General features: G+C 40.7%; 1 protein-coding gene across 2 annotated transcripts in view; it reads right to left on the reverse strand.

Annotated features, from left to right (window-relative positions):
* The window catches only part of MMP16 (matrix metallopeptidase 16), a 189,036-nt gene that overhangs the window by 32,665 nt on the left and 134,293 nt on the right, over positions 1-22,078 (reverse strand). For both annotated transcript variants that reach the window (XM_081204666.1, XM_081204667.1), the window contains one exon: positions 5,950-6,088. In XM_081204666.1, the coding sequence (XP_081060792.1) occupies positions 5,950-6,088 (139 nt within the window). The remainder of the gene's footprint in view (positions 1-5,949; positions 6,089-22,078) is intronic.

Below are 22,078 nucleotides of genomic sequence, written 5' to 3' on the forward strand. Positions count from 1 at the left end.
AGTTGACCCATGTTTGAGGGGGTCTGGGGCCATGCAATGTCACCGCACCATGCATGCACACCCCACAGCATGATCATGGTGTGTGTGCATGCCCCACGGCATGCTGACGTCACTCATACACACCACGGGGAGGGGGGGCTGACATGTCATGCAGATGTCCCATGGAGTGCATGTGCAAAGCTTTGGAGGAGCCTTGACTCCCTACCCCCCTATTTGGCACCGGTGCCAGCTAGCCTGTCCCAACTCACCCTTCTTCTACGCATTCAATGTATGTGGCTATACAGTCTTAACAGGGGTCTTCAGGCAGATTTTATCATTATACAACTCTAATCACTGATGTGTGAATTAAAAACAACAACAACTCTCAGTTGTCAGATGAATTTTAATTCATTGACCTTCCTCTGTAAAATAGAACATTATTAGGAGTATAGATGAAATGAATCCCGCATGAGCCAATTATCCTTTTTTTCTTTTTTCTTTTGGTACACAGGGCAAGAAAAGAATAAAAGTGCTAGAATGTCTAAGATTTCCCATTCACTGTATTATGAAACAATATTTGAACCATATATTTTAAAAGCTTCATGTTCTTGAGAAATTTCTGAAACTGATTTTAAAAAAATAAATAGGGGTCAGCTGAGAAAAGCCAGAAACATTGACTCTGCCCATTGGCTCTCTCCCACACAGGCAAGGCATAGCCTTTTGAAGATCCTCTCCTTCAGCCTCAATGGTGAAAGAGGCTTGGCAAAGCTCTCCCCTTTGGCATGGCATTACAAGAGTTTAAATGGCCCTTTGGCCGGGTCTTGGCTTAAGAGAAAACGGCTTAGGATTCCATAGGCCTAATTTGAGCAACAAATTCCAAAAGGGGAATGTAGAATCCAAATGAAATTAAAATAACTAAATAGAAGTCACATGCAATCACAGACTGAACAGACAGCAAGGCTGTGACAGGGTGAAGACAGACAGACTTTCTGTGTGTGGTAGAATTGGTTTCGACACTGACCTGAGCAAGTGGTGCTCAACCAGAAGGATAAAAAGCGACCCAGGAAAGACAAGGCACCATACTCCATGAAGAAAGCCAACCATGAGGATTTCACAGCCTATACTGGCCTCTTATTGAGCCTTCCCACAGAAATTAGTAGCTCCTCCCATCCCCATTGATAATCATTTATTTTGTTTGCATTGGCTCAAAGAGAGTCTAGTTGAAAGAACAGTGCCTCAGGATATGGACTTTGAGGCAGTAAATTATGGGAGGGAGAGCATTTAATGTTCCTATCACACATGTTCTTTTGCCATTTAAATTGGTCTCCTCAGATTCAGGTTAGGACAGATTCAGTTTGAAAAACAGACTCTCCTTTGTTGTGTCTCATTTTGCCCTGGGACCATATTGTCCCAAAGTTCTGGGAAGGGGGTCAGATGATGCTCCTTCCCTTTGAAGATTTTCCTAAATAGCCCCAAGTGCTGTGCTGCCACAGGCAGTCACCTATACTGTCTAGCATGCTGGATGTCTAGCATGGAAATGTGACCATGTGGTAGAATCATAGAATTGTAGAGTTGGAAGGAGCCATGAGGGTCATATAGTCCAACCCGCTGCAATGCAGCAATTTTCCCCCAATGTGGGGCTCGAACACACAAGCCTGAAATTAAGAGCCTGATGCTCTGCCAACTGAGCTATCCCAATGTTTAAGATTGGATTCATAAATTTGCCCCTGCAAGTCTGAATTTCCAGCAACAGTATTGCATTGCATGTTAGTCTGTGACGGAGAACTTACCACAGATATAGGACAGTGGGTTAGCTATATCAAATGAAAGAAGGGTGGTAGGAATGTAATGCATATCCACAAAAAACCAGCTGTGCCAATGGGAACTGACATTTCCTTCACTAAGTGATTTTCATAGGACCCATAATTTGTTATGTAAGGGACTTTCTTAAGAAAGAATGCGGACAAAATATGTTTGCCATATTATAATAAAGGCAGTTGTTTCAAAGTTGCTTAAGGGTTCAAAGTAAAACTAATCTTCTAGAGAAGGATTAGAGGACAACATGCTTTTGAGAGGTGTAAAATGATTAGATAAATCTAAAAGAAAAATGGTTCTGCAGACTCATCTTACTCTGAGATTTCATTACATGGTAATAAAACACGATTGAATTCTGTGGTTTGCATGCAGTAATATAAACATAACACATGGGGAGGAAAATATTCGGGCCTTTTCAGAAGATTAAAAATGTTTTTGTCTGCCGTGTGTGTCTGCTGGCTCTTACAACAGATGCCAATAGTCCATATTACAAAAGCAGTGAACATGACAACAAATTGGCAGTGTTTACTTAGGAGTAAGCAACATATAGTTAAATGGTGATTACTCCCAAGAAAAGTGTGCATGGGACTGGTGACCAAGACTCATTATTTCTATTTCAGAGCATAGGAGAAAAATGGAGTTGGGCTACAGTAAATGGTTTTTCTTCATCAGGCCATCTATCAATCACTGTGAAAGAATATTCAAAGTCTGAGCTAATGGTCCTTAGCAAACAGGAAGAATGCAGCTTTCATCATACATATGAAGATACATTGAGTTGGTCAATTATGTTCTACTCAGAGTACTCACTGAAATTAATGTACCTAAGTCAGTCATCTTTATTCATTTCAATGAATTAATTAATTCCAAGTATGACTAACATGGGCTACAACCTAACTCACTTATGGACACTATTGGGGCACTTCCCTGTCCCCTAAAACACTGAAGTTTCAAGTATGAACACTAGAAATCAATTAGACAGAAATTCTCCACACACTCTTAACATCTAGAAAGTCAAGTGAAGACATCCTTGAAACATACTACATGAAAGCAGGAGCTGTCCTCTTCACATGCCTGAACCAGACCCAGCTTGGAATGGGGGTGGGTGGGAATGTCAGAAAACAATATAAAATCTATATATGCAGAATGCAAACTTACTAGTATTATAAATGCACTGAAATAAAAATGCATGTCTTTGTGTCTTTGTAAAATGATGCCAACAGTATGTCTGCTTAAAACTCCAAACTCACGATGCATTAACATTCTCTCTAGTGGTTTGACTTTTGCTGCTAGTGCTCACATTTCCTCTCTTTCTAGTGGTTTCACTTCCATTGCTTATGTTTACTAAACTGGTGTGTGAGTGGGAAGCCTGTGGTCTCTTGATATACTGGGCCACAACTCCCAACTTCCCTAATTACTGGTTATGCTGATTGAGGCTCATAGGAGTTGGAGTCCAGCAATATCTGAAGGGCCATAGTTTCCCCGCCCCTGATGCAACTAAGCAATGGATTACTATGTGCATGAATGATGGCATTTATGAGAACAGTCAGCAGGGAATGGTGGTGGCCTCACAAGGCCTCGATCCTGGCCAATTGCTGGTTAACTCAATCACCTCCCAAAAGAGACAGCTATAGCTATACCTGGAAACCCACCATTTTGTATCCACCCTCCAAACTTTGATTATTTTCTCCCAAGGAGCTGCTACGGTAAAAAAGAAAGGAAGCAGAAAGAGAAGTTGACGTGCCTAGCTCTGGCCACAACAGCAACAACTGCAACTTACCTCAGACAAAGGGGAAGACACTGAGGAAGCTATTGAGAGAAAGGGGAAAAGGAAAGCAGTTTCAGGGGAGAGCTATAAAGCGGTGACAGAGCAAGAAGTATTGGGGTCTAGAAAGAAACAACAGAGCTGGGAATGGGAGAAAGAATCAAAGAAAGAAAGCCACGGAGTTGGGGTGCAGGAGAAGTATGGTGGGGTGGGAACGGGGTGTTTCTGAATACCAGTCTCTGGGGAACACAAGTGGGAGAGTGCTACTGTGCTCATGTGCTGGTTATGGGCTACCATTATGTATCTGTCTGGCCACTGTGTGAACAGAATAGGCTCTGCAAGGCCTACATACTCAGCATGCCCACAGCAGGTATGGTAAACTTAATGCACACAACAGAGCAGCCATTTTGAATTAAGATGGACGATACTATGCCATGTTTGTATCATGCTTGTGGTCTGATCCAGCAACCCTCTTCTTAACCTCTTTACTACAGGTTTTAAAGGTCCCTGATGGTGTTTCATCTACCCTCCTCACAAACCTTTTGAGCTACAATATTTTTCAGTCCTTATTAACTACACAGTTAAATTTCAGCATTTTCATCTGATTCCCTTATTGTTGTTAATGCAAAAAATGCTCATTTAACAAATCTCACTCTATAAATAATCATATCCTACACGGATTTTCACTCCCAATGAGCAGGTTGCAATGATAAACTAGTATTTATTCAACATACAGTATAATTTTCACATTACACCCAAATTAGATGCATATTTAAGACCTTTAATTTTAAGGAACAGCTGATGCCTGGTGCAAAAAAGGGGGGGAAACACACCAAAAAATGGGGAGGGGGCCACAGGCTGTTGAAAACCAGTTAATTCCACATGCCACATTTTCTGGGCTTTATGCAATTTTTAATTATGACGAATATTTGTATAAAAGCAGGAACTTTATTAATAATTCATTTCCCACCTGAACACTGTAATGTCACTGTATTGGGAAGAAATAAATTATAATATAACACAGGTGACATGATAAGCAAGATAAACAACTGATGCTTAAAATAAGTAACTCTGATTAGAAGGGGGGAAAGGAAAATTAGAGAGGAGAAGTGTATCTTTCTATAGTTCATGCTATTTAAAGCACAAAAATTGCACAACCGGCAGCACAGTCCCATGCATATTAATCCAGAATTGATTCCCGCTATGATCAGTGGAGCTTATTCACGAGTAAAGGTGCATAATATTGCAGGCTGAAAACAGGGTACCGTATTTTTCGCTCTATAGGACGCACCAGACCACAAGACGCACCTAGTTTTTGGAGGAGAAAAACAAGAAAAAAAATATTCTGAATCTCAGAAGCCAGAACAGCAAGAGGGATCGCTACGCAGGGAAAGCAGCTATCCCTCTTGCTGTTCTGGCTTCTGGGATAGCTGTGCAGGCTGCATTCGCTCCATAAGACGCACACACATTTCCGCTTACTTTATAGGAGGGGAAAAGTGAGTCTTATAGAGCAAAAAATACGGTAGTTTACACTGGTGGTAGGGGAGATACAATTTAGCTATGATAACTATAAAACAATGAACAGCAATGTAGGAAAATTCAAGTAGCACAAAGCCCATAAAAGAATAAAAAGTTTGGGAAAATAAAAAGATTTTTGCCAGAATGATAGCAAAGTGGGTACCAAGCAAGATGCTCTGAGGAGAATGTTTTAAAATTGTAGTTTGACAACTAAGAAGACTCTCTCCATGGTAGCTCCCTGCCTTACCTGAGATATGGAAGGGGGCACACATAGAAATCCCTCTATTGAATTTCTTAAGAGTATGGGAAGGTATGTATGGAGATAGGCAGTCCTTCAAGTGCCCTGTTTCTAAGGTGTGATGGTCAAAAACTGTTGCTTTGAATTGAGTCCAGAAGCAGACCAGGAGCTACAGATACAGCACAGACACAATAGGACCATAGTGACTAGTTTCAGTAATCTGGCAGCCATATACTGAAGTAATTCTAGTTTCCAAACCTTTGAAGATACTCCCATTGTGTCAGAATTCTAGTCTAACCCGAAAGTTACTAGCGATGTCACTCATAACTTCAGAAACCCTTTCTCCAAGTGGGATACCTTCCTGATAAGGTCCCAGATGAATACAGAGAAATCTGTGGGGGGATCTTGGCTATAGCTTCCCCAGTTGCAGTGGGCAGCATTTCGTAGGAAGACTCGGCTACTGTCTTAACTCTGATTTGAAGAGCACTTTATCTAGGAGTGTAAGCAAGTTATATTCCAAAAATTGCTTCTGTAGTTGGTCATCCTGATTTCCATGCAATAGCTCTCCAAATGCAACATGTTAGCAAGTTTCTTAAATGAATTTTTACTCGGCTCTTCATGTAATTTCACTTCTTACCTTTAAAGAAAACAAAATTCCCGTCACTGTTTTCATAAACTGCATCGATACTTGGTGGCAGCCCCCTCCAGAAGTAGGTAATCTGCATGGGGTATCCATCCATCACTCGGTTGTTTCTGACACGCCAAAACCACTGATCCTGGAAACAAACAAATGTACCTCTTATAACATTTGAAGGCACCACCGTTTCAAAGATACAGAATGTTACTTAGCCTTACCTGCGGACAACTATTTTTAAAATATATTTCTGTATTTCAGCATGTGTTTTAATCAGCACTGGCCTATTAAATGCAGTGGAGAACTCAGGGATGCACTGGTGCCCCAGTGGCAGCACCAGATTGGCTCTGCCATTGTGTCTGTACAGCCCAAACATTGCCTTGCCCACCACCCACATTTCAGTAAACAGCATTGCCAATGCTAAGAAGCTTTGACCTCTATATAAAGGTAAAGGGACCCCTGACCATTAGGTCCAGTCGTGGCCAACTCTGGGGTTGCAGCACTCATCTCGCTTTATTGGCCGAGGGAGCCAGTGTACAGCTTCCGGGTCGTGTGGCCAGCATGAATAAGCCGCTTCTGGCGAACCAAAGTAGCACACGAAAACGCCGTTTACCTTCCCGCCGGAGCGGTACCTATTTATCTATTTGCACTTTGACGTGCTTTCGAACTGCTAGGTGGGCAGGAGCTGGGGCCGAGCAACAGGAGCTCACCCCATTGCGGGGATTCGAGCCGCCGACCTTCTGATCGGCAAGTCCTAGGCTCTGTGATTTAACCCACAGCGCCACCCGCGTACCAACCTTTATATAGACATGTCTATATTACATAGTGTCTAATCATGGCAATCCTAGGAATAAGCCATATCCCCCCCTTCATTTTTTAAAAAGGTGGATGGTACATCAAGACTGGCATCAGAAATACACTGTTTTCCATGCATACATTTTTGAATGGTATTTAAACAAAATGCCTCCGCTTAAGGCCCAAATTGAACCTACGGAAACAGACAACGCTAAATAAGGATAGTGAGCAAAAAAGATATGCTGGCTGAGAATTGTACTCCAAAACAATGGGAGGGCACCAGGTTGGTGAAGATTAGTCTGGGAGAAAGATGGTCTAAGAGAACACACTACAAGTTGCCGCAATATATTAATATCCAATGAATGAATGGCCATTGCTGACCTGATGTTTTCATAAAACAACCCTCGTGCCAACTACAGTGTTAATGGGGAAGCTGCCATAGTGTCATCAGTTGTTTCCCTCTTTTTCTCTTTCTTCAAAGTTTTTGGGAAAACAATGTATACATGTGTACAGGTATTAGAGGTTACCGTGTGTACACACACACACACACACACACACACACACACACATCTTGTCTTTTAGTATTGTTACTCTGTCTGAGGTGAAAACAAAGAAGTCATCACTATCCTCAAGTGAAAGTCAGGTGGTTCTTCAGCTTTTTTCCACTGCTTTTGAAAAACAGGTGTTTGTTAAATTGCGAAGCAGCATCAACACTAAAGCAGTTCATCTTTGTAAGTGAGAAAAGAAAAGAAAAAAAAGAACACTATTTGGTTGGTTATCTTCCAGGATTTACAGTACTACGTTAAATGCAGCTATAATTATACAACTGAAAGACAATTTTCTTCTTCTACATGGCTGTTCTTTCCTTATTCTTTAATGGATTACTGCTATTTACCTAATGTATTTCTCCTTCCTAAATGACTTTAGCTTTTTTATTAGTGCTTTAATTTATACAAACAAAGGCAATCTTCCAGGCTCAAGTCTTCCTTGAGGCCAGCCAACTGCTCTGCTCCTTCATCCTAAACATATGGGTAAATTTCAGCAGCGCAGGAAAAAATACGTGACACATCTTCAGATGCCCTTTTTCTTATTTATTTCACAAATCCAAGATTCAGCACAAGTGCTAAGAATAATCACTAGTAACCTGACACAAATTAAACTGAAGCCCTGAAATATTGTACTGCACATGCCTTCCTCTCTGCAAAAGGTTCCTGCATTTCCCGAGACTGGTTGCTCATGGCACAAAGAACACTGCTGCATACAAAGCCAGCCCACTGCTCCATCTAGATCAGGGATAGGAGATCCTTTTCTCTGCATTTCCTTGTGGCCAGCCTTCCACATGATGGTGATGAGAATGGACAAAGCTGGTAGTGTGTGGGATCACCCCACACTTTCTCATGCATGTGCACACACACACAAGCCCATTTGCCACTGCTCATCTGTTTCCGAATCAGCTGGGCAACAGGTGTAAGAGATCACCAGGAGCAGCTGCTTAGAACTTCCCTCCCTGTGATCTGTCCCCTCTCAGGAGACCAGGAAGCAGATTAGCAGTAGTGAAGAGTGAGATTTTCCTTTTCGAACCAATCCAGGCACCTTGAAGTGTTGGCTCTCAACACCTTGCTGTTCACCTTTCCCAACACAGGGAGCTCATGATCATGTTTGCAATGATCCACCCATATCTCCTTTCTGCTACTACATGAAGTGGGAGTTGCGTGTTGAGTCCCACAATTGCCACCCCCCAAAAAATTCACACTTCACACATCAATTTTTGTTTAAGTTTTTTGGCATAATTTTGGCCACAACTTTATTCAAGTACAAAAAATGTGAGTGGTTGCTTAGGCATTGGTTATGACTATCTGTCCATGCCCTCAGGGACAGAGCTGGCATTCCGGACACCAATAGAAGCCAGTGTGGGAAACAAGTATTGGGTGAGAAGTGAAGTCGGGCATCAATCTCCCACTACTCACCCTCATGTTCCTGTGGGGCTTGCACGGCCCAAGTCCATCTCCATGAACAAGGACGAAAGAATGGCAAGCCCCTGGATTCCTTTAACGGAATTCCCATCGCATCATTTGGAGGGATAGGCACTTACCCCTCCAAGCACCAATTTAACCAATGCCTAACCGCCAACCTTACAAGTTGTGACGATTTGCTACGCAGTAGGCGAAAACCAAATGGCACCAGCCAATCAGCCAGATGGCAAAATTCCTACCAGGCCCCCGCACCAAGGCGGACGACCCCATGACAGGCATAGCAAGGTCAAGCGAACCGTAGAACCATCCCATTAAAGGGAGGGAGGGCGGGTGATCTGATGCAAAACGGCCAAGAGGACGTCTAACGTCTGGCCCCTGTATTTAAAGACTCTAACCCCTCCTCCAAATTTGGCAACAACAAAACTGCCCCAGCAACCCAATCTTAACCCCTTAGGAGGCTTGGGTCTCTCACAAATCATGCCTAGTCATGGCAAGGTGGCTTGTTACCCCAACCGCAACACGTGCTCTCTGTTAGGGAGAACACGCTTTCCCAACGGGAGCGTTTTTGTGATCATGTATGGACTGCTGCTGAAGAGGGACAGCACTCAGGAGATGTTGGCCGGCTGGTTCAAACAGTTGTGCAGACCAAATCTAGCCCATGGGATGTTGGTTCTCCAGTCCAATCTACACTAATATCAGTTGCTGGGAATCACAAATGGAGGGAGTGCTGTTGCATTTGTGTCCTCTTTGCAGTGTTCCCATAGGCATCTGGTTGGTCACTGTTAGAACAGGATGCTAGACTAGACTGGCCTTCCAGAGCCACCTTCAGTTCTTATGAAGCCAAATAAGTCAGATAAACTTTATGGTGTCTGGGTGTGAAAGATGCTCTAGTTAGTGATGAGTATAAAGTTAACAAAACTCTGTTGAGGACTTCTTTCTTGGGGGAAGATTGCTAGTATGAAAACTTGGCATAATCAGAAATCCTGAAAATCTCAAGAGAGTTTTGTTCAATTTTTATCCATTGCTAACTAAAGCATATCTCATATGTCCACATCATAAAGTTTATGTGGCTTGTTAGGCTACCCTTTTCTACTTTGAGCCACTCCGGGCTGTAAGATCTACTGCAGCACTTGAGGGGGGGACAGTAAAGCAATTTTTAGGATTAATTGCTCAACTTCAAAGATGAAAAAAAAAGACAAACAGAAAAATTAAATTCTCTCTTTGGGAAACAGATCTCTAGAAATGCCTAACTGAAATGCATTTCTCAAATCACAGATGTCAACCACCTAAAATTTTATTTAAGGGCAAAAGATGAGGCCAGGGAGTAAAGTTAAGGGAAGGCCTGTTCAAAATGGGCATTAGGAAGCACATTTTCACTCAGACACTAACAAATGCCTAGAACAGTTTGCAGAGGAAGTTTCTGAGGTGTCATCAATCAAAGGGGGACTAGATGCTGCTCTGGGAAAAATGACGCAGTGGTAAGTCTCACAGGGCAAATTCCTTTTTGTCATCCCTAAAGATTAGGTTTGGTGCTATTATTTCCTTTCCTCCTTTTTTCTCTCTTACACAAAGTTCATTTATATTTAATATGACGTGAAAACATGCAAGCCAGAAACAGATTGCTGTTGAAAAGGATTGATATTTATTTCTACCTCCATTAGACCACAATTTTCTTCCATAGCCGTCTGATCTTTAACTCAAGAAGCAAGGCAGTTCACAATACTCAGTTGAATTTCACATTCATAAAAGAGATGTTGAAAATGCTGTTTTCTCCCTACTGAAAGATTGATGTCTTCAGTTTATATATGAACAGTTGAGATTTTTTTGAAGGAAGCAGTGCTTTATTACAGAGAGTTTTTACACCCTATCCTAACTACAGATCAGAGGACAGGGCAACTTACAACACAGCATACAATATGGACAGTGAGATGACATAAAGTGAAATGAAATGAAATAACGCATCCATTATAAAAACAAGAACAATAAGCCTCAACTGCAATCAATATCAACATATGCATGAGGTAGCTTTAAAAAAATAAATACCCAGTAGTCAAAGAAGGAAGTGGGGAAAGGGAGCAATGGATGAGAATATGACAGAATGTATGGCTGGAGAATATCAGTAACATTCTCTTTGTGAATGAAGGTGTATATACAAAATCCGATCACAAGGAATTGTAGAAAAATCAAAGCATGAGCTTTTCTTTTACATGAAAGCCCATATATCAGGACTGCACAACTTTATGAAGTAGTTAGTTATGTTAAATAGTTCCCAAACAGAGAAATAACTAAGATCACTAAAACAAGTTGTTTTTTTAATAGAAAAGTAATAAACCAAACAAATTACTGGCAGCACAACCCAAAAATACAAGTTAAATCAGAGCTTAGGTTTGTATCTCTGTTTGCTAGCAAAAGGGCTCTAGCATTAGTGGATGCTAATGCGACACCAGAATCCAATGCAATAGTTCACTGCACAACAGATTGTACAATCCATTTTGCAATGAAGTTACCAGCAACCTGCTTACGAATTCTCTTGTGCAATGGTATTCCATAGGCAAAAGACATTCACCAGGAGAACAATGATAGTATAAGCGATTTTTTGGGGGGGGAGGGGTGTTGCAAAGTGCACAAGATCACATTACTGTAAATGACTTTAACAATGGATACAACACACAGTTACAGCACTAAAACATTATACCATGTTCTTTTGAGGTGAAAACCTACCACACCACTTCTGTCAATCTATGTGGATGCCATAGTTCTCCACATATTTCCCTAAAGCTTTGAAGTTTATGGACACGGGCCAAACTTCCTTACCCGGCGCCAATTTGACAACATGAAATAACATACTCAAGGGATGCTAGAAGCTGACATGTCAAAAAGAATACTATCAGAAAGTGCTGCCCCTCCTTGCCCCCTATTCAAGCATCTGAAGTTAGTGAAGGCGCTCAACAGTCACGCTGACAGCTCTGGTGTTTTGTAAAACCCATCAACCTACACGTTACCTGTCGTGAAGGTACCTATCTATCTTTCTGACATCCGCCCTTTCTGAATATAAGCCTCAGTGCAGTAGAAAATCATAGAGCTGGTACATTCCAGTAAACACTAAGAAGCTGAATCCAATTTTATCATGCTATGTATTTCTTTTTTTTTAATCACCACTGACAAAAGATTCGTTGAAATACAGTGGCAGCGCAACACTGAAAGCCTCTAATTTTCTGTTCAAGGTACTGCATATGCATCAGCAAGAGAGCTGTGGCACAGACTTCACGCTAATATAATGCTTCAAGAACCAGGTCTTTCAAGAATAAAAACAGAGGGCAATTTTGCACAGCAGTTATTTCTTGATGTGTGTGTAAAGTATTTATTTTATTTTGACAATATCTACTTTAGAAGTGAGGCAGAAGAAGGAGTTATATTTAATCTATGCTTTTTGACCTTAAACAGTGAAGGCTGTGCCAAAATAGAGAACAATTTAATGCTCCAAAACATCTTTATTTTTCCCTCCACTTCCTTATGGAGAACAAAGGAAAAGCCTGCATGTCCACTCAGAGGACTAAAGGCCAAATGTGATGGGATGAAGCCCACGAAGAGGACAGTGTGCATATCTTTAAAGGATTTTAGTGGCAGCTGTGCTGAGGGGAATTCAATTTGGGACTTTACCACTATGGGGAAGGGGATTTCTCTTCCCCCTCAGTAATTTGTCCAATGAAAAAAATCATTCCTCCAACTGCTATATTCCTTGGGCCAGTTGGGATGTGTAGAGAGAAATGTACATATGGAATCTGTAACTGTATATGGACACGTATCTCCAAACAGCAGCTGGGGGAGGTGGGCGGATGCCAACCAGATTTTTCATTGGGTAAATGTCATGGTGGAAAAGGTTAATTCTCCTACTGAAGCACTGTATTCCCAGTCTGCCTCCTTGAAGGCAGATTCATGGATCTTATTCACAGATCATCTGTTGTTTGGCCCCAAATATAGATTTTGCATAGTTCTAGATGTTCTGTGGAATAAGCAGTTGAGTACATCTTGAGAAAAGATTCAGAACCCACAAACTGTGATTTAAACATTTTGTGGATATTACCTCAGTTCAGGTCAATCTCCATTGCAGCTTAATCCAAATTCAAACTGAATAAATTTGGAAACCATAACAGTAATTCCTTGGTCTCAGTCATGCTCCATACCTTTCATGTTACTGACTTTATTTAGATATTATGCTAATAAATATATGCACTATATAGACTTTTTGTATAACCTTCTAGTAATTTATGCAAACGTGCAGTGCTTTCTTTCATAACCTCTAACAGGCCTCCTGACAATTTCTGGTTTGATTTCAGCGTCATGGCTAGGTTCCAGTGCAGGGAATTCCATTCTGTCTATTAACTCCCCGTGACCACTGCAAATCAATACAATGTTCTTTATGTCCATAAAGGCTTGCTGCTCTACTGGTTTTCTGTTTATTGAATGCTCATTTAATATACCAACACATTTGCCCACAAAACACAAAATGCAAGATCAGTGGCACCTTGGGTACTGCTTTTGTGCAATAGGTACTATATTTGAGGGAGACAGAAAATATTGCTTTGGTTCAATGCTCCCATTCCAAAAGAACTTATGCAGCACAAACCGTGCCACAAATTATATCTATGGACAGCATAATACAGGGAAGTCGCAATATGGGCAAAAGGCGACAGGAAGCCACATTCAGTTAAGCACTCTCTGTAGTTTATGGGCATAAAAAGCACACTTTACAACTTGTTTGTTAGCATTTCATTTTGCTTTACTGTGAAAAAGCTTCTCACTAAACATAAAATATCATAGAATTGTAGAGTTGGAGGAGACCCTGAGGCTCATCTACAGTAGTCCAAGCCCCTACAATGCAAGAATCTCAACTAATGCGCCCAACTTCTGCTTAAAAACCTCTGATGGCTATCTGACCTCTGTTTAAAAACCTCCATTGAAGTAGAGTATACCACCTCCCAAGGGAGTCCATTCCACTGTCGATGTTTAGTTAGAACCTCCTTTCTTGTAACTTGTACTTCATTTGTGTCCTAGACTCTGAAGCAGGAGAAAACAAGCTTGCTCCATCTTCCATGTCAAGCCCTTTCAACATTTGAAGATGGCTCTCATATCTCCTCTCAGTCTCCTCTTCTCCAGGCTAAACATACCCAACTCCCTTATAATGCTTCCATTTCCCCCTTGTTACCATTGCAATAAAAAATCAAGAAATAGCAGAAGATACATGACGCTAAACATGATAAATATTTAACAGCAGCTGTACACCTTTTCTTGAAAACTTTAGGTCAATCGGAAAATTATAAGGTTTGTAAATAGTCCAAAAACACATTCTTCTTTTTTGTTTCTCAGGCTATATAGTTCTTGCATCTTCATATTGTTGAAAGTATCTAGCTTCCTCACTGTGGCTATTACTCTTATTCCCTTTTTAATGTTCTTGTAATGTCTACGCATTCTTATCTAATTTCACTCACTTCTGCCTTATATGGGCTTTCCAAACTAATCTGTAGCCCCAAAATCCCCATTTCATCAGACTTTGTAACAGCAATTTGGAAAATCTTCCATAGTGTAGAAATTTCTCTTCCAGGTTCTTATAGTCTGAGGACTCAATTCTTCATTTATCCCAAAAGAAAAATTAATGTCCTTAAAATCTGCTACAGCTTTCCACCAAGCATTGAATTGATGTCCTTTGTTGGATTCCTATTAACATTTGTGAACCTTTTTCTCTTACACTCTGGTGAAAAGTGTGTAATGACTCTGCCTAATATTTATAATGATTAAAATACAGATTGATGTTGATACACTTTGGTTCAGTTTGAATGTTACATTCCTGGCTTAAAGAGTTATAGTTTGTTAAGGAGGGTATAAGTGTTGGATCCAGGTGCTTTCTTCTCCCTTTTGCCAGTGGATCGATCCTGGTTTGTTCCCATTGTATCCATTCAGGCATCATGCTAAACCAGAATTTAGTTTGATGCGACTAAGTCTGGGTGATCCTTGGGTTTGCATATTCGCTGCACATTTCTTCTAGTGCAGTTGTTTGGAAGCATTCACTACTATTTTTGCTTAGCTGCAGTTCACTGCTTTGCCCATACTGACAAACTGTGGTTAAGGCTACCTATGGTTTGTTTGAAATAAGAGAATTTGAAATCATAGGTTGAAGTTTCCATCTTTCAAACAAACCATGGGTCATGCCATGTTTCCCTGCTTTGTTTCCCAGTGCATGACATCTGAACGCAGCCGTTATGTCTGAAACAGTGGTTTAATGTTGGTTTGAGCCCACTTAGTAAACAGATGTTACATCACATTTCTCAGCTTACAGATGCAGTTGGGAACAGTAGTTTAAACAGACAAAGACTGAAGTGCTGAAGCTGGACTCTGAAGCGCACAGACTAAGAGATAGAGCTAATTTCTGGCTCAACAAAATATTATTTAATTTATTTATTATTTAACAAAAATTATATACCATTTACTAGAACAAACCCCTTCATGGATCACTGCCTTGCCGTGGCGAAGGGGCTTTAATAACTCAGAGAAGCTATGAGCTATGCCGTGCAGGGCCACCCAATATGAACAGGTCATAGTGGAGAGTTTTGACCAAATGTGATCCACCTGGAGCAGGAACTGACAAGCCACTCCAGTATCCCTGCCAAGAAAACTCCATGGACAAAGACAGCAATGACAAACCCAGACAGCATCTTAAAAAGCAGAGATATCACCTTGTCAACAAAGGTCCGTATAGTTAAAGCCATGGTTTTCCCAGTAGTGATGTATGGAAGTGAGAGCTGGACCATAAAGAAGGCTGATCGCCAAAGAATTGATGCTTTTGAATTATGGTGCTGGAGGAGACTCTTGAGAGTCCCATGGATTGCAAGAAGATCAAACCTATCCATTCTTAAGGAAATCAGCCCTGAGTGCTCACTGGAAGGACAGATTATGAAGCTGAGGCTCCAATACTTTGGCCACCTCATGAGAAGAGAAGACTCCCTGGAAAAGACCCTAATGTTGGGAAAGATTGAGGGCACAAGGAGAAGAGGACAACAGAGGACGAGATGGTTGGACAGTGTTCTCGAAGCTACCAGCATGAGTTTGACTAAACTGCAGGAGGCAGTGGAAGACAGGAGTGCCTGGCGTGCTCTGATCCATGGGGTCACGAAGAGTCGGACACGACTAAACGACTAAACAACAACAAGAAGAACAAAAGACCACTATGCAGTTTACAATAAGTACCTAAAACATTCATTTAAAATACCAAATACAAAACAAACAGAAAAAACAAGTTCCATAAAGGTATAGATTTTAAAATGCTAATTTTAAAACACATACCTATTAAATGCATGTGTCAAAATTACAGGCCCAGGTAGGCTTGCTGGAACAATAAAAAAGTTTTTAGCAGACACCAAAAACAATACAGTTATGGAACTAGCCTAATATAAATGGAAGAGGAATTCTAAAGTGTAGGCGATGCCACGCTAAAATATGGAGCCTTTGCAAGTGTGTAATGATAATTATGTGGAACTTGTAAAAGGGCCAATCCCACAGATCTAAGCAGTTGAGAAGGTTTATTAAGTTAATTAAGCCAGAAACATTATCTCCGAAAAGCCCCTTTGAGTGTTTCCCCCCGATTGCATGTAAGTGACCCCTAGGTCTGCTCCACATGGACGTTTTGAAGAGCCATTATAATGTCTGCTGGTCTATCATGCAAGCACAATGACAAATAAAAGGCAGGTGCTAAAATGCAATTTTCAAAAAACATAAACAAAAGCTCTATTCGCACCAATATTTCAATCAAACATTTAACAGCATTTAATTAAATAAATATGCAGTCAAAGAATCAATCTTGCACTGAATGCGGGAAACCAGACTTATTTTGACATTTAACCACGTTGTACTACATTTCTCCCTTGTGTCAAAAGATAGCAGCAATGGTAGCATCTGTGCTAGCTACCATGTTCTAGGACAAACACTTTCCTAAACAACAGTAATTTGTTCAGCAGGACCTCTTTTCAGTAGACCTCTTTCCTTTTTGTTTTTGTTGTGGGTTTTTAAAATTCATTTTTTTTTTTGTCTGAGTTTGATGGGAGTGAAAAGAAATTAAATGACTTCCCCAAGGCCAGAAAGAATTCAACAGCTCAGTATATATTACAACCATCACTGCCTCCACTCCAGTGTCCTTTATCCCAGCCAATAGACTCTGCAACTCTTACATATTCAGCCAAATGCCACATTTTATTAGTTTGAACTGAATACCTGCTTAGAACAACCATGCTTCTGTATTATTTGCAAATTAGGCCACGTAAGATCAGGAGAATTGAAAAACAAGGGAATACCTGTACACAGAAAAGATGTCTCTTAGCAAAATCAGTTACGGTTTGGCTGACGTATCATAACCGATTCCAAATATTAACATGTCAGCATGTTTAGTCTATTTGTCCACACCTTTCATAGGCAACCAGGAACACCTACCGATTATTTCCCCCTTTCTTATAAACCAGTACCTTAGAATCTTTGTATTCTGCTTTCGCGGAATAAAAAGCAGCCTGTGTCATAAAGCTATAGCAACCTAGGCTTGGTAAGTGGGTCAGAGCTGGGTGGTTTTCCTGCCCGCAAAAATAATCATCACTCTGAACACTTCTTTTCAGAAAAGTCATGTGCAGAGCTGTGCCACCTTTGCTTTAATAGTAGAAGCCAAAAGGCTCCTAAGGCTGGAGATGCATGAGATAACATCACAGTAAACTAAGACTGTGTTCCATAGATGCCCTTCCAAGTCTACCTTCAAACCTGATGATGTACCAGCAAACAAATGCAAGCTGAAGCCCTTCGGTTTTGCCCTTCCCTGCTGGACCTGTCATTTGCCACCTCTGCTGCTCCCTCCACCCAACTATCACCTCCTAACCACTGATAAGAGAAGTATCTGGCAACTGGCTGGCAGGGTCTTGTTAGCATACCTTAGTTGGAGTTAGAAGAGGAGTCAGTAATAGGTGGAGGAGACAGCAGTAGCAAAGTATGGAGCCAGCAGGGAGCTGAAGAATTGAAGGAGTGTCTTCAAGTTGTTGGGCTATTGACAACTCAGGTGGTACTATTGTTGTTGTTGTTGTTGTTGTTGTTGTTGTTGTTGTTGTTATTATTATTATTATTATTATTATTATTATTATTAAACCTCAGTCCAAAGATCACAGGGTGGTTTAAAAAACACAAAAATGCATACCATAATAACAAACAAAAACAATACCCCCACCCCATTAATAATAATTTTGTTGTCGTTTAGTCGTGCCCAACTCTTTGTGACCCCATGGACCAGAGCACGCCAGGCACTTCTGTTGTTGTTGTTGTTGTTGTTGTTGTTGTTGTTGTTGTTATTATTATTATTCTTTTATTTATACCCTGCCCTTCCCAGTTCAAAAAACCAGGCTTAGGGCGGCTAACAACAAATTTTAAACACTTAATTGTAAAAGCAGCATAAAATACAGTATAAAAACATGAATAATAATAAAATTCAAAGTTCAGAAATCAATTTAGGGGAAATCCATCTAATAAACATTAGATAATCACCAGGGCTAGCTGGCTGAATTAGTCAATTTAGAAAGCTATAGGTTGTTTAATTGGCCAAAGGCCTGGGATGAATGTTTTTGCCTGGCACATATAGATATATAATGAGGGAGTCAGGTGAGCATCCCTGGAAGAGAGCATTATACAAGCTGGGGGTCACTGCAGAATGAAGCGAGCTTGAAGTTAAGTCTGAGCTAAACCAAACCCATGACTTGGCAATCTTCTTTGTAAATCACCCAGGGTGAAGGCCTGATTTCATGGCCTGCAAACATAGCAAACACTTTGTCTCATATTACATAGGAAGAGAAGGAGGTAGCATGCTCTTCTCGATGCCCCAGTTATCTGGGCAATAGCAGTGACCATTCAGAGTGATGGGCACCCAGAATGAAGACAATGTGCCGTGCTCTGAATTGGCCATGTTTGTTTTCAAAGTGCTAAATCTAATAGACTATTTGACATAATTACATTCATAATGTGATTCTTGATGCAAACAGATTAAAAAAAAAGTAAGCTTACAAGGGGTCTTCCAAAGGACTCCAGGGACTCAAAAAATGTATTTGTGATGCCAAAATCTTCTTCTGTGAACAATCAGGACAGTTTTATTCTGCAGAATCCCATCTAAATTATCTTTATTGCACCTGTCTTGTTAAAAGCCAATATAAATAATGGTGGCTGCACTGATTCCCAGCCTGGTAGCTGGCACTGGTACAATCCCACAAACACTCCAATCTGATGTGAGTTGGGGGCATCAGACTGTATTATTTGGCTATAAAATAGAGGCGGGGACATATAAAAGGAAATAATATTGAAGATTAAGTCAAGGACTCGCCTTTGTATTCAGAATCAGTCTCCAAAATGCCAACTCTACTAGCTACAGCTTTAGTGGGTCTTTGAAATTCCTATTGCTTGGTTTTTATAGGAACCTGAGTAAAGAACATTAGCTCTGTTGCTGCAATCTCACAAAGCCAATTGGATCTTTAAAGCAGTGAAATGGTCGAAGTCATTTCGAAGTAAATAGGGTGTAAATGTAAGTGATTCAAGAACTGGACAGCAATGGGGAACGCACACATTACATCATTCATTTGATAACTGCAGGTATAGCTTTTCTAGCTACCTGCAGCCGTCATGGACCACTGCCTGTTAGTTCATTAGAAGCATGACCCAACACAACAGGAGTCAAGCTGGGAGGGGATAAAGACCATTCTGCACCTGTTTTCATTCAATACAAGTCCATTTAGGGGATCAGCTGCACTATTTCAGCAGGTCCAATTCTTACCCTGCAGACACATCATTCTGTGCAGACTAAACAACTCTCATAGCTGACACCATGAACAGGCTACCTCCTCCTGAAGCACCCTTTCCCATCCTTAAGTCCCCAGATGTTGTTGTGTTACAACTCCCATCATCCCTAGAAGCAGGGCCAGTGGTCAGGAATGATGGGAGTTGTAGTCCAACTACACCTGGAGATCCAAGGTTGAGAAAGGCTGTCCTAAAGTGTCTTGGAGCATGAAGTCTCTGCCTTTTTCTAGGATGCTTCCTGTGGTCCAGATGGCATGCTGCATCCTGAAGCCAGGAGCATGGGGTGCTGCCCGTTGAGGCTGGGACTATACATTGCAACCAAGCTGTGCTCAGCACCAAAACCAGTTGTCCCACCACATCTCTTTCTCCTCTCCCTCGTGTAACATTCAGGACATAGCATCATCATGTTTTGAAATCCCCTTCCAGTTGCTGGGGGAAGGAAATGCACAACGTGATGACATTATATCTCACCTTTCCTCTACTAAGCTCATAGGGGAGAGAGGAGAGGGGAAAGAAGATGCGAGAAAGTGCCGGAACTGTGGCTTAGTGCCAGCAGACGAATTACATAGGTGGTGATCTTGCCTGAGTATTCAGACCTTTCAGATTCAAATTAAAAGGGACATCTAGAGGGTGACTGGCTATGCATTAACATTGGAACAAAAAAAACCCCCCAAAACCCCCCAATGCTGTTGGAATTTAACTAAGTTTAAAGATTTAAATATACCCAGAGTATGTCGTATAACATTTAACAGTTTGATGCAGCAACTGAACTAGTCATAGCCCTCAAACAGGGACGTCCCAAGAATACCAAGACCACAACTACAAAAACGACTGTGGTTTTGCACTTATCATAATGAATGAAATTGCCTGACTGAGATGGAATGCAACAGAAACCAAAGATCTGTGACAAGAAGAAGAAGAAGAAGAAGAAGAAGAAGAAGAAGAGGAGGAGGAGGAGTTTGGATTTGATATCCCGCCTTTCACTCCTCTTCAGGAGTCTCAAAGCGGCTCACATTCTCCTTTCCCTTCCTCCCCCACAACAAACACTCTGTGAGGTGAGTGGGGTTGAGAGACTTCAGAGAAGTGTGACTGGCCCATGGTCACCCAGCAGCTGCATGTGGAGGAGTGGGGAAGTGAACCCGGTTCCCCAGATTACGAGATGACCACTCTTAACCACTACACCACAATCGAGTGATGTCTTTGTTGAATTTTGGAAAGGTGTGCACAATTTTGATATCGATACTAGCACCTGCTTTTCTAATTTGGTCATTTATACTCTTCACACATATATTTTTATATATTTGTGATTTGTAATCATTAATATTGTTTAAGGATGAATAAACTAAAGCAAAGAAACCCTGAAACTTTCTCTCTTTTCAGCACAAAGTGGCATGTCCTATTATTTCTTCCCCCTTCTACCTGTTGTACCTACTTTTTTCCATCTCTTGCCACTTTACAGACCCAGCTTTTTCCTTTCCTTTTTATTTCCACAGATAAGAAGCCTTTCATGTTCATCATTCCATTTTATTTCTCTCCTAAACCACTGGACCCCACTCTCTCTTATTTCCCACCAACAATCTAATCTTGGGTTCCCTGTTTCTAAATTTGTGTCCTGCAAATTTGTTGGAACCCTAGTATGAAAAACTCAGCACATTTCATTAAAGAACTGAATTTTTAAGTCTTGGATTTAGAAACTCAGGCCATCTAAAAATATCTATTTTCATCCAAATGAAACAAAATTGCAATTCAGTAGCACCAATCTATTAAAAATGCTTGTGTACTTCTATTTTTCTAAGAATATATATTCAGTATAGTTACATACTTGAGGATTAGTCATGCTGCGAATATAGATATGGAAACTAAATAGGAACTATCACGCAATCATACAATCAGACACCTGCTATGCTTCCAGTTAATCAGTGTTATTTTTGCAATACTTTCAATATGAAATCATTATTCATTTTTTCTACATAGCTGGTCAGTATATCATCATCATCATCAACTACAACAACAGCTTTTACAGACTTTTTAAAAATGGAAACGTGTAATTTTTATTACCTGTGTAATGCTATTTGTATATATGTTGTTTTATAAAGTAATGAATAAAAAACTGGTCCTTACTCCATGAAACTTGCAAATCTTACAAATTCACAATACGAACTTTGAACCCATGTAACCTAAATTGAAGACTGACTTCTATGCTGACGCTTATGGACAATGAATACAATAATCCATTGCTGTATGTCAGAAGTAAGTTCCATTAAGTTCAACGAGACTTACCCAAGTAGCCTAGATAACATTGATTATCATTGCATGATAATAAGAAATATAGAGAACCAACATCCCTACGAGGTCATCAATAATGTGAGAAAACATGGCCTGGAATTACTTCCCATCAATGGCATAACAATGTACAGCACAGCTAGTTGTTTCAGAACTTGAATTGTCCATTGGACTGTCGATAACACTTTAAGTGTATGAGATACAGTAGTACCTTGGTTTGC

This window comes from Podarcis bocagei, assembly GCF_964188305.1.
Source record: "Podarcis bocagei genome assembly, chromosome: 8".
NCBI lineage: Eukaryota > Metazoa > Chordata > Lepidosauria > Squamata > Lacertidae > Podarcis > Podarcis bocagei.